Genomic DNA, 19,207 nt, shown 5'->3' on the forward strand with positions numbered 1-19,207 from the left:
AAAATGAATTCTCTGTTTTTATTACCCGGCTGACAGATAATAGATGGCGCTATTTCCTCAGTCAGTCGGATTTTTTCAGATTCAAAAATTATTGGAACAAGAATACGTCCACTCCCTGGTATATTTCCTCTTAAATATAGAAGGTAACATTTTCGATCAGTGTATATTATTTCAAAGATATAAATCACAAATCAAAGCAGCTTTCATTTGATTTTTATTTCGAAACAAATTCTAATTAGATATCGTTATCTTGTGACGTACCATGAAAAGGTATAAAAGCTGTATAAATTCTATACCTACATATTGATTTTTAACAGGGTCGGTTTTATTATTTCCGGCGCCCTGGGCGAAATTGTTGCCGAGTCCCCATTTTTTGATGTCGGGGGAAATCTTCCAAAGATAAGGTATCTTGGGGGGCATCGCAGGCGCCCCTCTAAATCCGACCCTGGCGCCCATGGCGTCTTCTTATGCCCGGCGCCCTGGGCGGACGCCTCACTAGGCCCTACCCTAAAGCCGGTACTGCCTTTTAAAACGAATGTTGGATATTTGGGAATCAGTTTGTTCTTTTGTCAAGTTGCGACTGACTTCTTTTGTTCGTTATTTTTCTTTTCTTCTATTAAAAGCGACTTTACGCAAATATTAACATTAATAATACGTCTCCTTTCCAAATAATTTGAACAAAAAGATTTTCTATAATGAATACATATTTTCGTTTTCCGGAAATCTAAAGAAATTAGAATAATATCGAGAATTTTTTTTTGTTGGCTTCTTCGGAATATCGTATTGCCTTTAACAGACCTCATTAAACAAGGATTAAAAGTCTCTTTCCACTGACGTAAATGGGGTCTACCAGTGTTCTTCAAACGTGGCCATTTCTGCAAAGGGAAAATAGTCCGTGGTACCTATTATTTGTGTAAAATATTTAGTTCTTAATCTGGGTTAGAAACTTGGTATAAAATATAGGTCTCGTGATCCTAAATATTAATACAACCAGAATCGCAAGACGTTTGGTCGCCTCGAATGCATTTAGAAAGAACATCGCGTACCGACTGTAAAACACGAACATCTGATGCAGAGGAGCGTTTTGAAAAGTCAATTACAATGAATAAAATGATGTTACATGATTTACCTAGACGTAAGAGTGTAAGACAGTTTTTTAAGGTTAAAAGAGTACATTAATTTAGCTTGTGATATATTAAGTTGTGGAATAAAACCTCTACTTTTATACATCATAAAATTTTTCTATGTCTGCAAAAATGTAGAAACATTTGTAAAATATAGTCAACTTATTAGCCAATTCTAGCACCACGAAAATTGACAGAAATTCACTCTAGATGTTTATTATTTTTATAGATTTAGAAATAAACTTTACGATATTGAAAAATCGTTCGATTTAACATTACTTATTACTCCGCTGGCGCAGCGACACAAAGTGGGTCTTGGACTCCGACACAATAGATCGCCAAAGTCGCCTGTCTTGCGCCTTCTCATGGACTGCCATTGCTTGCAGCACACCTATGGTAGGTATGGCAAAGAACCATAGAGAGCTATTTTTAATCAGCAAATCAAGTTTTATGCTTTATTTAATTATCATTTAACTGTTAACATTTATAATTTACAATAATAACAATAAATTAAAAATATAATTTACATGAAGAAACTTAAAAACACGAAAACATACGTTCAAAAAGACACACGAACATATCAACATTTTGGTAATAATGTAGTCTTCTTTATGTCTTAATTTTCATACTATGTCACGTGTATATAAAACTTATTAGTGACGTCACGATCAGGTACAGAAGTTAATTTGTTCTCATTAGCCTTGTAACAGTTTCTGTCGTACCAATTTGTCAGATCTACGCCCGGTATGCGAGAACAGGAGACCGGAGCGTTGCTGAAAATTAAAGTGTAAAATTACTAGCTTTCGACCTCAACATCTTCCACGCTAAAAAATCCAGATAAAGTTATAATTAGTCTATCTTACATATTTCGTCCAGAATTCTTTCGACCGTTATAGAGTTACGAAGTTACAAATATCCAAACGTCCATCCATCCAATCGTTCGCCTTTATGCCATACAATACAATATTTATTGGTAATTTTTAAATTATAGGTAAAAGAGCGATTTACGGATTTATGGATAAATAATATTTGCTCTACATGAGAATTCGTGGGATTCGCGTTTTACAGCTTAAAAACAAGACTCATTTCGCAGAGTAAGGTGTCATCATGTTCTTTCCGAGTTGTCAGGATTATTTTTATTGTAATTCTATTGAACTGACATCTTACTAATATTATATCTTACTTCTTACTAATATTATAAAAGCGAATGTTAAGATGCATGGATGTTTGTTAGAAGGTATCGTCAGAAATCATGCATGGATCTCGCTGAAATTTGGCATAGACGAAGAATATAGTCTGGAAGGAGCCACTCGGATGAACTCGCGGGCGACAACTAGTTACAAATATCAAATTTAGCCATTATTTTGAATATTTTGATGGAATACTCACTATACTTGGACGTTAAGAAATGCTTGCGGTTGTATATATTTGATACCATCGGCATTATCGCACGCAACGCGAGCTAAATTCGTCTTCCTGATCTCTTGCAATTGAACTGAAAGTGTAAATATTTTTGGTTGTAATGTAATAAATAATTACGTGTCGGAAGTAAAACGATTTTGTTCCAGATATGAACACGCCTATTGTTTTACTTGGCTGTTTTAATCATCCTCTATTGTAATATGATTTAAGAGTTCGTTTAAATAGTAGATTATTATGAGTTAATATTTAAAATAATTATTAAAAATTTAATTAAAACGTCGCATTTTTAATAATTAAAATAGGTATTTTATTAAAATATGATTATCGTTAAGTTGCAAACGAGCAAGCAATCTGCAGCAAGCCTTGTCTACATTTATAGATAGGAGAGGTCGCACAGAAAAATTATATTTTCTCTTTCTATGTTACCACTCTGCCGACAAATCCACTTCCCCTTCGCATGCTTTCCTTAGAAGAAAAGGGTGGTAAGAGAAAAAGGAGTAAAATTAGAAATCTGACCAGCACACTCATCAGAGAAAATGGGTACTTCCACTACACTCCTGTTGTCAATGTGGTCGTGGTATTACACAGGTCGAGCTGGCCAATTCCATTGTTACCTAGATAACTCTAAAATTATTTAGTATTTCTTAAATACATATTACTTCTGGAATCGTCTCCAATTACGAGTTGCTGTATAAACTTACGAGGTGTGAAACTATGGAATTGATCCCCCCTTTCGAACCAAAATCGATCTCCGTATCTGTAGACACTCATTTGTCGAGCCATTATACAAAATAGTGTCGGTCCAATAAATGTATTCTTAATGTAACTTTCACTCATTATTCCAGCCAGTAAGTCGACATCGTCAACATCTTCGTACAGATGCTTCAATAGCTCTACTTTCTGGAAAAAATGAAATTAACTGTCTCGTTTTGTTACTACGAGTATATTTTCTGTATAATTAGAGGGGATAGACATAGCGCATTCGCTTCGAAGGGATTTTATAACGAATTTCAAATATGTGTAGTATTGACAATATATTTCGATAAGGCACGTCAGTTTCATACATTTTTTTTAAATTGGCTATGAAATCGCTTTGGAGAAAATGCACTGTCTAGCCCCGCTGCAATAAAGCACTTGCATAGGTCGTGAAAAACTTAGCAGATTCTTAAAATTATTATTTTCTTATTTGCCATTGTAATTTAAAAAAAAATCTTCGTTGTAAGTCTAAAATCTTCGAACAAAACACAGTAAAATAATTATAATATTCAAGCATACGCAATCTTACTCTAAGTAATATAAATGTGAATGTTTAGATATAGGTAAGAATGTTTGTATGTTTGTAAGAAGGTATCGACAGAACCACTAAACGGATCTCGCTGAAATTTTGCATAGATGTAGAAGATTAGTCTGGAAGAACACATAGACTACTAATTAAGTTTTCTTTATTACCACGCGGCCGCGGTCGTAGGCCACGGCTAGCATTGTACGAGGTTTGAACCCTCGTTCGTTTACCCAACTCAACCTTAAAACAACGAACACATATCGCATTTCAAGTGTGAGCTTAATTAAAATAACTTTTTGAAATGTGAACGTAACGAAGCGTGTAATTCAAAAAGTTAATTATTTTAAATTCATTGTTTTAATGAAAATAACGAGAGCAGTTGAATGATCTTACTATTAAATTATATAATATTATAAATGCGAATGTTTAGATGTATGTTCGTTTGAAGGTACATATCTCCAGAACGGTTGAACGGATCTCTATGAAATTTGCCATATATGTAGAATATAGTCTGGAAGAACACATAGGCTACTAATTAAGTTTTTCTTTTAACTCCGCGAGGACAGAGTCGCGGGCGATTTATGTATGATAATAGCGTTCTTTCGTTTTGTTATTATATCAGAAAAGAGAATATTTAAATCATATTCTAGCTTTTGCTAAACAAAGATTATAATATATATATATAACAAAATATATTATACTAATCGTCTTGATGCTTATTATTATATATATATATAATGTTTTCTAAATATATTTGTGTTTTGAATACATTAGAATATATTACAGGATTGTTTTTATAAATTATAAGCACAGTTTTTTATTTCTTGTGCCATTCTAATTAAGCTGTAGGCTTGTGCTAGGATATGGTTTACGACAATAGTAGAATGATTTCGACTCTCGATTACTTGAACGGAAATCCGTATCTTCAACCATTAGGCTTTTGGAGCTTAAATTATTTTGAAGTTTAAATTAAATCTATTATATAGATACTTACCTCTATGTCGATAACATCAGCGAAATCTTCAAAAGTTTTTGCAGATTTTAAACCGCAAATACTTCTGTATTCATTGTATCCTCTCATACCTAAGTCTCTACTTCTTTGTATATCACTAGCAGTTTGATCGTAAGCTTTTTGTAAATTACCAAAGTAACGTTCAACGATCTGAAAATGTAATATTACGATTTCATTCAATTCTACACCTATTCGTACATCTTCCGTTCCCGTACTCTCAACAAATGGATGTTTATTTGAAGGTGTAGCATTCGTTGCGTTATATTTGGCTCGTTTGCCGACACGTGCTGCCGGTCCAAAGGTCCAGACATCGACTGACGCCCTCTCTCTCCGGCATGTACTTATGACGTATACACTTGAGACAAACAACATTTATGCATACACTACAGAAGGTATCTCCGGAACGACTCAACGGATCGTAATGAAATTTGTCACAGATGTAGAACATAGTCTGGAAGAACATGTAAGCTACTTATTATGTTCTTTTTTATTTTGCGCTGATGGAGTCGCTTTTTGACTTGACTTGACTATTTTACCTCCGGATCTTGAATGTCATCCATTTTAGCTGCATTCTGATAGAATGTGCCGCGATTGATTTCTTCAAAGTTTCCATTCTGTTCCAAAAGATCTTGTCTGAATAGAGTATCACTGTAGGTAAATTCATCTAGATAATTGTAATTCTCATCGTATTTCCTTAAAGAAATCAAATGATGAAATTATATGTAAAATTCACCAAAGTCATCTATAACAATTAGAAGTAAAATCTTTTTATCTCATTGATTGATCCAAAGCCATCTAATATTATAAATGCGAATGTTTAGATGGGTGGATGGATGTTTCTTTGAATGTATCTCAAGAACGGCTGCATGGATCTCGCTGAAATTTGGCATGCATGTAAAACATAGTCTGGAAAAACACATAGACTCTTTAGTTATATTAAATTCTAGGTAACGGAGTCGCGGGCAATAGTAACTAATAGTTTGAATTCTATTGGCATACTGATGAATATCAGAACAAAATATAACAATTACTTTATTCTTCCGTCAAGTAATGTATGGAAGAATCTTGTAGCAATCTCGTACTCCGCGAAGACTAGAGGTATTGCAGTTTCATCATACGCACTCACTTGAGACTTGCGATTCGATATTAAACCATAACTAATCATGTTTCTTCGATCTAAAAACAATACATAAATTACAAAAGGTTTCACAAGAAACTACATTATCTATCTCTCCATACTCTTTGGAAATTATAGATAAAAATATTATAATGCAATAGGTTTGACAGTTGGTTTCTGAGATCAAAATCTCTATATGTAACATATTGACATCCCTGTCATTATCTTTGGCAAAACAGAGATAACTCTCGTTTGCCCCCTTCTCCTATAAAAAAAAACTATAACATATGTTTTAAACGTAAATTTGACAGTGGTAGGGCCCGCTTTAACATCTTCGCACCAATTGGTCCGGCCCGCCCGGTGAAATACCACGACCACACAGAAAACAGGCGTGAAGTGGAAGCAATTCCGCGTTTCATCTGATGAGTGTGCATCCCGGAGGCCTAATTTAGTTCTCTTTCCCTTCCCACCCTTTTTTCATGTAAGGAAAGTATGGAAAGTGGAAGCAAACATTCGGATGAGAGGATGCATGGGAAGGGAAAATATTTTCTTGCTGTGCATCCTCTCCTCTGTCGATTAAAGGTAGGCAACGCATAAATAATTGCGTATGTCTATGGGCAACGGTCACTGCGCTATTTCAGCAATTTCAGGTGGCCGCTCGCTCGTTTGCCACCTTATGATATGAAAAAAAAATTGGATTCAGAAAGCCATACTTCTATCAACTTACATTTTAGTCTATGATGTTTAAAGAGTTTTATAGACGAAGTTCAAAAACCATATGTCAGTATAAAAATACATAGTTCTAACTCAAAAACAGCTTGGCTACAGCTAAACTTAATTAATGAATAGTTAACTTACCTAACAAGAGCGGTAAGAGTTCGTACATGAATATGTTGCTCGCTGTCGCAATATTTATCTGACGGGCGACTTTAAATAGCCGGTCGTCTTTCCAACATGGATTTAATTCGTGCAATATTTTCGCAATACGATTATGTTCGCGCATGAAAAATATGTTGAAACTGGTTGTTCTTAAATCGAAATTACCAACCTCTGGGAAACCTTTAAAAACAAAAACATAAGTTTGACCAGTATTTAAAGTATAGTATTTATCTTTTCTTTCTATTTTTAGCTGACTTAAAAAAGAAAGTAGGTTTACAACTGGTCTGTATGTTTTTTTGTGTGTTACCGTGTAATTCCGCCCCTGGGGCTCCGATTTTGATTTATTTTTTGATCGAAAGGTTTTGCTTTTTGGTCCCATTTTTTTATTAATCTTTAAACTGCCTAGAAGTTTAGTAGATTTTGAGTTTTTAGTACTAGTGTTAGAGGATCTTAAAATTTAAATATTTTAGACAAGATATCATTAACAATCTCTACTCTCTCAAGAGGTTCTTTTTTTAAGCATGACAGAAACAAGGTAAATTTTTCTTTCCTAAAAAAGACCGTATACATAGGACAAAAGAAATATGAATATTTCCATTAATCTTTTGCGCCATGATGTCTTTGCGTCTTCTTCCACATTTGAGCATGGATTTTGTCATAATTACTTATTCCATTCAAAAAAATACTTACCAAAAGTATAACAGTTAGTTTCATTCTCCACGTTCTGAATACATAAATTCTTAGTTAAGTTCACAAGAGGTACATTACGACCGTTTCTCTCTTCCATCAATAAAAGACCATCCTCCCATTTTCTTACCATGTTCATAGATCTGTCATCAACTCCGTAGATTGTTGATAAATCTATGAGTGGCGTTTGTAAATTAATCTAAAAGAAAAAATAAACATGTGACGTATGAAATATAATTAACGCGTAATTTCATCGTGGTTCTTTTGTTTTTAGTCAGGTATTTTCATACTTTTAGTCAACTTATATCTTTTGTTAACAACTTTGTTTTTAGGTCATAATACTCTTGAGGGTTTGTTTTAATAATTACGTTTTTAGAAACCATTGCACAACTTACCCTTAATATAATACTTGTAATACTTATCATAAAATATAATAAAAGTACAAATTAATATACAAACATGTTCAGGTAGCATAGACTTGGAAAGACATCCGATGTCTTGAAATGTTTCCGCACGAGAAAAATTGAGACATCGTATGTCTGTAACTTTAAGGTAAGGATCATTGTCCGGTACTTGTATTGGCATGCACCGAGGATCCTTTGCTTCTGTTTGATGGCAACAATCCTTCCCCTTTGTGAGATAATCAACTGAAATTTAAAAAAAAAATATGTTTTATGATTGATAATAAATCTGACATTTTCAAAGGCCATTTGACAACTATGATTTGCTGTCTTCCAAAAAAAGAAAAGATAATATCGAAGATAGAGAATAGGAATCTAACTAGAGCTTCAAAGATTTTTCAGATTTTTTTCTTCATAAAATCAATTTGATTTTTGTATAACCATTTGGGTTATTTAAATGTTCATGCAAATAAAATGTCAATCTTACTTGGTTCAAACAAAACGCTGACATCTCGATTGATAAAATCTAAATAGTGCACAGCGGCGACGTTGAAGTTAATCTTATCGGTGACACGGCCTGTACTCTGCAGGAATGTCCGGACCAGCCTCGCTGACGGTAGCGGCTTGCCATTCTTACTGACTTTTACATCTCCATCTGTATAACATAAATGCAGTTAGCACTTAGTGCACTTGACTATGGATTTCAAATGTCAAAACAAGAATGCAAAAACACTATCATTCACTTAAAAAAATGAGATAAAGATAGGTTTTCGCAATCTGTCTCGGCTTTGCTTGTGTGGATCTTAAAAGTTTTAGTAGGAGAGGCGAAGCGGGGATTTTTGGATTTATTCTAGCATGGCAGTTAAAAATAAGTATGGAAACTTGTAACCAATCAAATGCATTTGGTGCAATATCCCTCCTTAAGTCTAACTGTCAGGGTAAAATAAATCCCAAAATCTCCGCTTCGCCTCCCTTACTATTTAGCTTATATTAAGCTGATACAAGATCTACTGATGTAATTTTATTGGGTTCAGTAGATTTTTAGTCCTTTAATTACTAGTCTATATTACTTGTCGTAGTCATATTTTCTCTTGTCTTGTTTTTGTGTGTAAAATGGTGACTTACTTTCAGCATAGTCCGGCTTTAGCAGTCTCGCGTAAGGTCCTTTAGCAGCACCCAATGATGGATATTTATAATTATTACAAGTACCATCAATTCTGCTCCCTTCATGGGGAACACATGGTTTAATATATATTGTACAAATTCTGCGAAAGAATGAAACAGTAGAGCGTACTTTTATCAAAGTATTTTGATAACAATTATACCTATATTTATCCTTAGTTTTACTAATTTAATCCTTGGTAAAAATATATTATAATAAGAAATATAATAGTCAAGGTCACACCAAACCTAGTTAACGTTTCTTTGGCTTTTTGATGATATATTTATAATAGATTTAGATATGAACAATCCTTTTGATGGATACATTTAGAGAAACAATACACGGGCGATATCGTTTTATTCTCTTTATTCATAACCAGCGGTCGCCGGTGACTCCATCCGCGAGGTTATTAAAAAATACATAGTTAGTAGCCTATGTTTTCTTCCAGACTATGTTCTATATGTATACCAAATTTCATCAAGATCCGTACAGCAGGTCTGGAGACAACTTCAAACAAACATCCATCTAAACATTCGCATTTATAATATTAGTAAGATATACTTACGATGTCGCATTTGTTAGTCGTAGTTCCTTCAATCTTTCACCGTCAACCTTTTCTCCACTGAATCTATCGTATTGCGTACACTCTATATCATTTATGCATATTAGTATTAAAATATACACTAAACGATTCATTTTACACGACTCTCTCTTCGACGTTACCAACAATAATAACGCATTAAATCGGTTATTGCAATATTTCTGTAGGTAAGCTTCCTTCCACTTCTATTAACGATACTATTAATTTTAAAATTACATCACAACGTATGTGGGAAGTAAACAATTCAGTTAACGCCGGTAATATTTTTTTTTGTAAAATATGCAATCGATTCGATATCGAGTAATTAATCGGTATACAGGAAATATTATTTTTATAAGTGAAGGCGTGGAAGTGAAATGTTAAGATTTGTTTATATAATACCTACTAAATGCTTATTTATCTATGAATTTATTTACATAATTTAGTTTATTATGAATTCTAAAAAATGCAATAAGTTCTAGAGAGTTAAAAAACAACTCTTAATTTACAGTCTTTATGTTAACGGAGGTATAATTTTAGTCTTTCCCTTCCCATTTTTTTACATAGGTGGGGACGTATAGTAAGAGAAAATATTTTCTATCTGTACGTTATGTTCTGTTCTTCGTCGATTAAAGATAGGCAACACGTCTGTTACTGCATCAGGATATCTATGAACAGCAGTCGGTTCACCATTTCGGCAAATCCAGGTAGCCGCTTGCTCGTTTGCCACCTTATTAAAAAAAATGAAATGAACGAATATAAGGTACTTTTCCATTGGTCGAGCGCTTAGCAAATTTCTGAATCTTTTTACATTTTATATATTTTAAATATTCAATATACGAAAAAGATATATGAAGGTAAGTTTAATCAATCAAACGTGACGAGCTCAACGTTGTGACGTCACAAAGCTTTGAACTTTGCTGTGACGTCACAAAGTCTGCAGCGCTAATTGCTCACAAGCTCGGCCACCAGTTCAACCATAACGTTCCACGCAACTATTGATACACTTTAAGCATTCCACTGCAAATATATTAAATCCCAGCAATCTCACTTAATATTATAAATGCGAATGTTTATATGGATGTATGTCTGTTGCAAGGTATCTCCAGAACGGCTTCACACATCTGGATGACATCTGGTATAGGCGTAGAACACACAGACTACTTAACATTGTTTTAAATTCCGGGCAAACGAAGTCGAGAGCAGAAGCTAGTATTTCGTAATAAAAAATATTACTACAAAATTTGTAAGTTACTCATACTGAAAACCATTTTAATTAAACTCTAGGCTTGTGCTAGAAAATAGGTTATAATAGTCGAATGAAAAATATTTTTAACAGACTTCGTAATATTATCTTTAATCAATTAGAATTTAGAATAATTCAGCTCTTAATGGATATTGTGGCCAGATTTTATACCACAATTTCCAAGTTTAAGGTTTCAATTATCAAGACATTTAAAAAAAATCATATTTCTTCAACTTTCCAAATACAAAAATACACTTGGAGACCGCGGACACCGATAATATGATACAGCGTGTCTTTTCTCTTTATTTATTACATAAATATACTTACTTTTCCCTTCTGGTTTCAATATAATTGTGTTTATGTCCTCGCGTATCCTATTTCAACAAACTTTATTACGTATTGAAAATATATTTGATAAAGTATCCATAGTAATCCAATATTGTATTTGGCTAGTTTTATATCTTGTAATACAGTTTTGTAAATGTGTTTGTTCTTCTTACTAAAACACAATTTACTCAATATAAAGTCTGTTGTGATTAATTAAGCTTTTAAATTAGTTAAGAAAGAAATATCGTTTTTTTTATATCATGAGATGGCAAACGAGCGAGCGGCCACCTGAAATCGCTGAAATACCGAAGTGACCATTGCCCTTAGATATACGCAATTACATTTGCGTTGCCTACTTTTAATCGACGGAGGAGATGCACAGAAAGAAATTATTTCCATCCATCTTCTCATCCGGAAAGTCCACTTCCACTTCCCATCCTCTCCTTATAAGAAAAAAGGTAGGAAGGGAAAGAGGACTAAATTAGTCCTCCGTGACGCATACTCATCAGACTAAAAGCGGAATTGCTTCCACTTCACGCCTGTCTTCTGTGTGGTCGTGGTATTTCACCGGGCGAACCGGGCCAATTCGAACGATTGACTCAGAGTAAGAAATTAAATTTACTACAAATTTAAATTAGAAGAACGATGGTCTTATTTTATAGTCGTTATTACAATGAATATTAATCTTACGTAATGTATGAATAGCTTTGATTTGTATAAAATCCAGCACAAAGTTGGCTCGTAGCTTTCTATGGTTGCGTACAATCAAGTTAGCATCCCCAACGATGAATATTTAACGAACTGTTCCCGTAACTTGGTGCATATTTTGACTTTATTTTGTAGACGCTGAGAAAACAGTTTTTTTAATCTTTTATTTTGTCAAAGAAAAAGGAAAATTCTAATATTTTGCAGTATTATATCGTGTTTAAAATTTTATCTTTAATAAATTAGAAAATTTGCATAATTCGTAACAGTAAAGGTCTTTATTGAATAACTTTTAGTATATTAAATTTAAGATTTTAAGCCATTACAATGTCGGTTCAAATCTATATATATACATATAAAAGAAAGTCGTGTTAGTTAAACTATTTATAGCTCAAGAACGGCTTTACAGATATGGCTGAAAATTGGTGAGGAGGTAGCTTAGAGCCAGGAGACGGACATAGGATTACCATTTATTCTTTTTTTTTCGAATTTATGCTTTGAAGAGCTGCTTTTTATTTAACTTACTAATATAAATGCGAATGTTTAGATGGATGTGATGTGGATGGATGGATGGGTGTTTGAAGATATATCTAGTACGGCTGAACGGATCTCGTATAAATTTGGCATACTTATAGAACATAGTCTGAAAGAACACATAGGCTACACTAATTAGGTTTTTTTATACATCCACGCGGACGGAGACGCAGGCGACAGCTAGTAGACAATATAACAAAGCTACTATAATTCATATTATTATTATTTTCTTATGTGTTATTCTTCTAGTTAGTCGTTAGTCTTTATAATTATTTTGTGATGTTTTTACTATTGTGTTGGTATAATGAAAGGATTAAATCTTATTTTATTTTTTATTTTTTTTATAATAGTGAAATCGATTACGTATACCAACGAAATGCTGAATTATCAAATAACGGATAAAACAAAGTTCCTAAGTTAATCATACAGAGCAGTAAAATAACTTCAGGTAACTTGGAATGTTACATTCAAAAGCAGCCGAGCACTAAACAACTTTGAATGGTATTCAGGTCGCAGTCTCTGTAAGAGCTTAGATCAAAGCTTTGTATACGTTTCATTTTATTTAAGTACTGATATTTCTTTTAATCTTACTTCGAATATGTGAGTGTTTTCCATTCGATTATCACTTGCTTTTCCAATGAAAGTGAATGCTTTTAGACTTTGTTAATGAGACTTTAGACTGAGTAATATAAAGGGAAGTCTATAATCTCATAGCTCTATGTAGATCAATTCGAAACGCCCGCTCTATCTATAAATAAGTTTACAATAATGCGCTTTCTTTTATTTTGCCATTTCGAACAGAATATTCTTACTTCTTTCCAAGGCGAGCGATGACATGTTTAAAACTTTTGTTTCGTTATTTGAAAACCACAGTTTTGTAGCTTGTAGTTTTGACTGAACGACTATTTGACTAAACAGTACAGTTAAATTGTACGTATATAGTCATTTGGAATTAAGCTGTACAGTACTCAGTTGTCAGTAAAATTGTGCAGTTAAACCTAAGTGTGTGATGCGTGCTTAATACTGTGACATCGTGGTATTTGATAGTTATGTGATTTATTATAATGTTGCGATATCAATCTTTTTTTAGCCGTCGTGAAGAATCTTTAATTATAAATTAGTTTTATCATAGACTCTTGTATTTTGTCGTTTTATAATCGAATATTTATAATTGGTTTTATTGTAATAAGTTTCTCGTTTACCACAACCTTAAATTGCAGCTGTTGTACTGTTTATTTTTTATATTGACCCAAATATTCTGTTGTATTAAGTTTATCTTAGCGGACTTAGTATGATTTATTTCATACAATGTACGACAATCTGTGCGTAACGTTGAACAATAAGCCGTTTACAGGTCGCCGGAGATCAATAACATAATAACATTGTATTAAATCAAATACCTACACAACAATCTAATCACGATCATTACCAAAACAATACTAATTTGATTTACTTGATTTAATCTATTTACAAAGTAGATACTAAGTTCAAAATATCTTCATAATAATGGATATCTCAATCGTAGTTTCTTGAATTTATTACCAACGATATAAATTTCTAAATAAAGCCTTTCGCTAATTTTATTTTTGCTTTTCCTAGAATTTATATATTTGTATTCATAGGTTAGTGTATTCATGTATATTATATATGTATGTTGCTTAATCTGTTTAGTATATCTATATGTAACTTGTATATATATTATAATTAATTCTTGCTCTTATTTATTTATTCCTGACATATCGTGATATTTATATGTTATATACCCCGCTATGTATGTTATTCTCTCCTGTCCCACTGGGTTGCCTGGAAGAGATCGCTTGTAGCAATAAGGCCGCCCTTGCTTTGTAAATTAGTTAATTGTCATTTTTTTATGTATTATGATAGTATTAAGAGTTAATAAATAAATAAATAGATATTATTGTATAAAGTATTTATTTTAATGAAAAGACGAATTGGTTTCAATTGCAACGAACTTCCTTTGTAAAGTTTCGGTCCAAAGCGAGAACCGTCAAAGTATCGTTAACAAAGCATTCTCATTACTTGCAGGCAAAGCACGTTTAAGGCAAAGGACTATTGCTACAGTACTATATTGGAAATTCCTTTTACAAGCCAACTACGCAACTGCCCGGCAATAATACCGTTTACCATACAAACCACATGGAAAGCTAAGATGGGAGAGAAATCACTTCAAAGCACTTAAACTGGCCATACACGGACTGAAATTTAGCGGCAGCTACAAAATGGTCTGAATATGGTGAAAATAAATTTTGTATGAGTACTGCTGATAAATCTTTTGTTACCAACAGCATGATAAATTCCATGCAATTTTCTTAACTTTTACTTAAAATCTTTTTCTGAGGAACCCGGAGCCTAAGCTAAGTTAAGGGTGACTACGTCATAGTTAACCACGCTAACCCAGTGCGGGTTGATTAACTTATCACACACATATCTTTGAATTTCTTCGCAGATGTGAGCAGGTTGCATCACAATGTTTTCTTTCACCGTCAGAACGTCTGATAAATGTGCATATGCAAATCGATAAACGTATTGGTACATGACGGGATTCAAACCCAGGACCTGCATTTTATAAAGTACTTATCCCCAGAGCCACTATAATATTTCTCTATAATACTTATAAATCTAAATGTAAAATTATCAAATTGACAAAGTCAATTAAAATTTAACCAAATCTAAATGTTCTTTTTTAACTGCACTGTATACAGTTTGCATAGTTTTCCAACAATTTTTAAAAATTAATATTTCATTCGACATTCAACAAGTTTCGCTTTACTAACACTGACAATGCAATCCGGATGTTAGCGATCCCGGTTGAAATAAAATCATAACTGATGTATACTCTACATTAAAAAAGTTAAATAATTTATGGCTGTAACTTTTATTATTGTATAATATAATTAGAATTACTTCATATGTATATTATTCCGACGTTCTTACGGTTCTTACGGTCATAAAACCAGCACTCTTCGAAGAAATTAATAGATGTGACTAAAGTCATCCAAGCCAGCACTAGACTAGCATCTAAATCTAGGGTTTTCTAAGGCTTAAACACTTATAATTTAGGGTTGAATAAGGGAGCTGCCTCGGCAGCTGACGCAGACGAGGTCGCGGACGAGAGTAACAGCGTGCCCGTGGCCCCGTCCTGATGCGTTGGAGGAACAGAGAGGTTTAGTGGGTATGCCTCCGCTATGGAGTAGAATCCCACATAACTACCTAGTCCCCCCCGGGGCGCGCAGTATACATAAAGCATTCCTCTCTGGAAAAAAAGGGTTGGATAAAACCCCTCGTTTGGGATATATTTTTTTGAGCTGACGATAATACACTACAAGTAAATTAAAAAAAAGAATTCTAGCAACACGAAAATGCTTTATTTCATATTTTTGAATTTAACGTCCGTATAATAGTGTTATTCTAATTTATAAGCACTGCTAGTAATAAAATTGTAGAGCATTTTTCTTACTAATGTGAGTACAGATAAGATACCCAAAGATATATTGCCGTTTCCCGTTTCTATAAGAACAAATTTTCCTATGTATTGCGGAAGAAATAAAAAATATTTATACGCTTATGTAACGAGACTACTAAACATTATTTTGACTAACGTAAATAATAACTTTACGTTAATTACAGATATTTGAATTCAACCAAACGTTAAGAAAAAAAAAAAATATGACTAACCCTAAATTTCTGAGACGAAAATCCCCGTTTAAAAAGTATTATTTCAAACGTGTCAAAGATAATGAAGATATGTTTTTGGTCTCAGAAACCCACCGTAAATAGTTACTTTGCTTTGCATACACCTTACTAGTTATAAGTGCAGTTGTTTCAGCTACAAATGTCACAATTCAATTGACAAAAAAGTTGTAAAAAAGTAACCTTAAGTCAGTCAGGTTAAAAGTACAAATAAAGCTAACTAAACTTTACTAATTAGAACGTTAAAACGTTTAAATTTTACATACAAAAAAACAGCATTGTAATTACAGTAGCGAATGTAACGAAACATTGTGACACGGCCACAAAGCTTTGACCCGGACTGTACGTAGCCCTCACGAAACGGCCGGAACGTTAATTGCTCACAAACCCGTCTGGTACTCGCCTAGTTTTAAATGTTACGTTTTATATTCAGTCCTAAACTTTAACTTACTTACACATATTTCGAATTATATAAATGACTTTTAGTAACTCATAAATAAGTCCTAATATCAAAAGATTTTTTTATGTACATTGAATAGGATCCGAAACTACTGAACCGATTTGAAAAAAAATTCCACTGTTGGGAAGCTACACCATCACCGGGTGACATTGGCTATGTTACAAAGTTCTCAGATTATATACGGTAATCTCAAAAATTAAGTGTTTATTATAAATTATTTCTTTTTCTTTTATTAAGGTAATTAACCATTGTGTTTTCAGCCTTAGATGCTTCCAACTCTTTAAACTGTATAGTTGTCATTCACTTTACGCAGTAAATTTCAATGAAGCATTTCTACATTTTTTTCATAATTACTTACATCACTACTAAACCCATTGGATTAAGTTTGCCTTTTATCAAAAACGAGCGTTAGGTTTGCAGAAAATCTTTTGTTTCAAAATCTTCATTATGTTGAAATAAATTAATTTTTGACCATTGTTATCCAGTGGGACCTTCAAAAGAAAAAATGTAAATTTCATCCAATTTTATAACACGCAGGGTTCGCCGCGTTGAAATTATAATCAAAAACAAATAACCTTGGTAACATTTAAATTTACATTGACAATACTAGCTGTCGACCGCGACTCCGCCCGCGCGAAATTAAAAAACACATAAAAAGTAGCCTATGTGTTCGAGACTATGTTCTACATCTGTGCCAAATCTCATCTAAATCTGTTAAGCCGTTTCAGAGATACCTTTTCACAAACATCCCTCCATCCTTTTATCTAAACATTCGCATTTATAATATTAGTAAGATATCAACATAGTTGTTCGTAAAATAAAATTATTAAATAAAAGTTCTTGATTCAACCTTTCTTGTCCTATAAAGGTAGGCAATTAGTTTTTACGCTAACGCTAAGCAACTTGAATTGCTTGCTTATTTGCCTTCAAGATATTAAGAAGTAGTATAGGTATCGTAATGTTCAGTCATTACTTTCATTAATTTTCCTCAATCATGTTTTTTATTATACGTACAGTCAAACATTGCTAAGCGAGAGTCGTTCTTCGGTCTTCACGGACGAACTCCACGAGCGAAAACCTCGGGTTTTTTTATAAGGCAAACGAGCAGCAAGAACACCGAGGTGTTCATCGACGCCCATGGACATCACCAATACCAGAGGAACCGCAGATGCGTTGCCGACCTTTGTGATGGTGATACGCTCGCTTCTTAAAGGACCCTAAGCGGTTTGAAAATACCGCCGCGGGTTAGAGATAAGCTTCTTTAAGCTAGCAAATATCATAATCTCTTGGTCTCTCGCCTATCCAGGATCAACTGTATTTATATAAAGAAACAAAGAAAATAAAACGGATTCGAGGTCAATGCGAATTATTCGCAGGGCTTTGTAAAATCCATATTAATGAATTACACCTGTCCGGATTTGTTATTTATGTATCTGCCTAACATTGAATATTAAAACGGTGTTTGCTTAAGCTACCTATAGGCAGTATACGAAGTATATTCAGTAAGATTTGCGGATAAAATACGAGCTCTTTGCTTCTTTAGCCAACAAGAAAATAAAATGCATGCAGCATGGACTCGGGAAAACGGATCAAAGGATTCTAAAAACGTCGTCACGCAATCAACTATGTTAACTTATCTTACTAATATTATAAATGCGAATGTTTAGATGGATGTTTCTTTAAAGGTATCTGTAAAACGTCTACATGGATCTTCATGAAATTTGGTATAGAGGGTGAACATAGTCTGGAAGAACACATAGGCTTCTTATAAAGTTTTTTTTAATTCCGTGCGGACGGAGTCACGGGCGTCAGCTAGTCATTCAGTAATTGATATAAAATCTCGTAAAACTGTCTGAGTGGTACGAACAAAGAAATCAAAATGTGTAAGAAAAAGTCTTGATATTTAAGCTTTAAGTATTGTAAGATGGAGCTAAAAAGTTATTTTTACGTTAAATCTATTCTCGCATTCGTGTTGTGTCGTGAATTTTTATAAATAACAAACAAATAAAAACATGAAAACAACAAACACCAAGTCATTTCTAAGTATAATGTCTTCTAAAGTAAGAAATACAAATTGTCGAGATACAGACAAAGTTTGTTAGTGTCTGGAGATCTGGCACGTTTTAATATGAACTTTCCTCACAGTTCATGTTCAACATAAGCGTACAATTCTAAAACTATGAAATGAAAAGCTCAAGTAAGTTATACAGGTTGAGAAGTTTAATGTTAAGAACATGAAACGTATTATCTTCATAAAATTAAACATTACTATATTATTTACTCCCTTTTATAGTAGTGTAATTGTTGTAAACTTATATAAAAAACGGCTAAACACTCACTTATATTCAGTGAGCTGGGGGCCACGTCTGCGAAATAATACCAGTCCCACACACCCTGATGAAAGGCCCCCGATGGGCTCGAAACTAGTCGGTTCCACTACCGGACGAATATACGTGAGTGTTTAGCCGTTTTTAAATAAGTTTATTATAATGTCTCAAGAAAGTTTAAATAATTTAATAGTAATTTTTGGCTATTTTACACCAGGAAAAGAAAAAAAC

General features: G+C 33.3%; 1 protein-coding gene across 1 annotated transcript; it reads right to left on the minus strand.

The window, feature by feature from the left end:
- Window positions 1-1,738: 1,738 nt before the first annotated feature.
- Window positions 1,739-10,359, minus strand: LOC106113345 (peroxidase-like). Its single transcript, XM_013306069.1, has 12 exons — window positions 10,322-10,359; window positions 9,050-9,189; window positions 8,412-8,579; window positions 7,983-8,170; window positions 7,527-7,722; window positions 6,816-7,016; window positions 5,872-6,016; window positions 5,377-5,533; window positions 4,823-4,990; window positions 3,248-3,446; window positions 2,514-2,619; window positions 1,739-1,897 (listed from the first exon to the last, which is right to left on the minus strand). The coding sequence occupies exons 1-12, from the start codon at window positions 10,357-10,359 to the stop codon at window positions 1,753-1,755; spliced, it is 1,851 nt and encodes a 616-aa protein (XP_013161523.1). The 3' UTR covers window positions 1,739-1,752.
- Between the last annotated feature and the right edge of the window lie 8,848 nt (window positions 10,360-19,207).

Source organism: Papilio xuthus, unplaced genomic scaffold, assembly GCF_000836235.2.
Source record: "Papilio xuthus unplaced genomic scaffold, Pxut_1.1 DF828258.1, whole genome shotgun sequence".
NCBI lineage: Eukaryota > Metazoa > Arthropoda > Insecta > Lepidoptera > Papilionidae > Papilio > Papilio xuthus.

What these genes read in the sequence shown, in the direction of transcription:
- LOC106113345 (XM_013306069.1), bottom strand. Translation starts at nt 10,359, where the DNA reads ATGGTGAACCGACTGCTGTTCATAGATATCCTGATGCA. An exon ending in ACTCTTACCGCTCTTGTTAG is followed by an intron (nt 6,017 to 6,815) that starts GTAAGTTAACTA and finishes TATTGTTTTTAG; the next exon opens with ATCGAAGAAACATGATTAGT. An exon ending in TTACTTGACGGAAGAATAAA is followed by an intron (nt 5,534 to 5,871) that starts GTAATTGTTATA and finishes GATTTCTTTAAG; the next exon opens with GAAATACGATGAGAATTACA.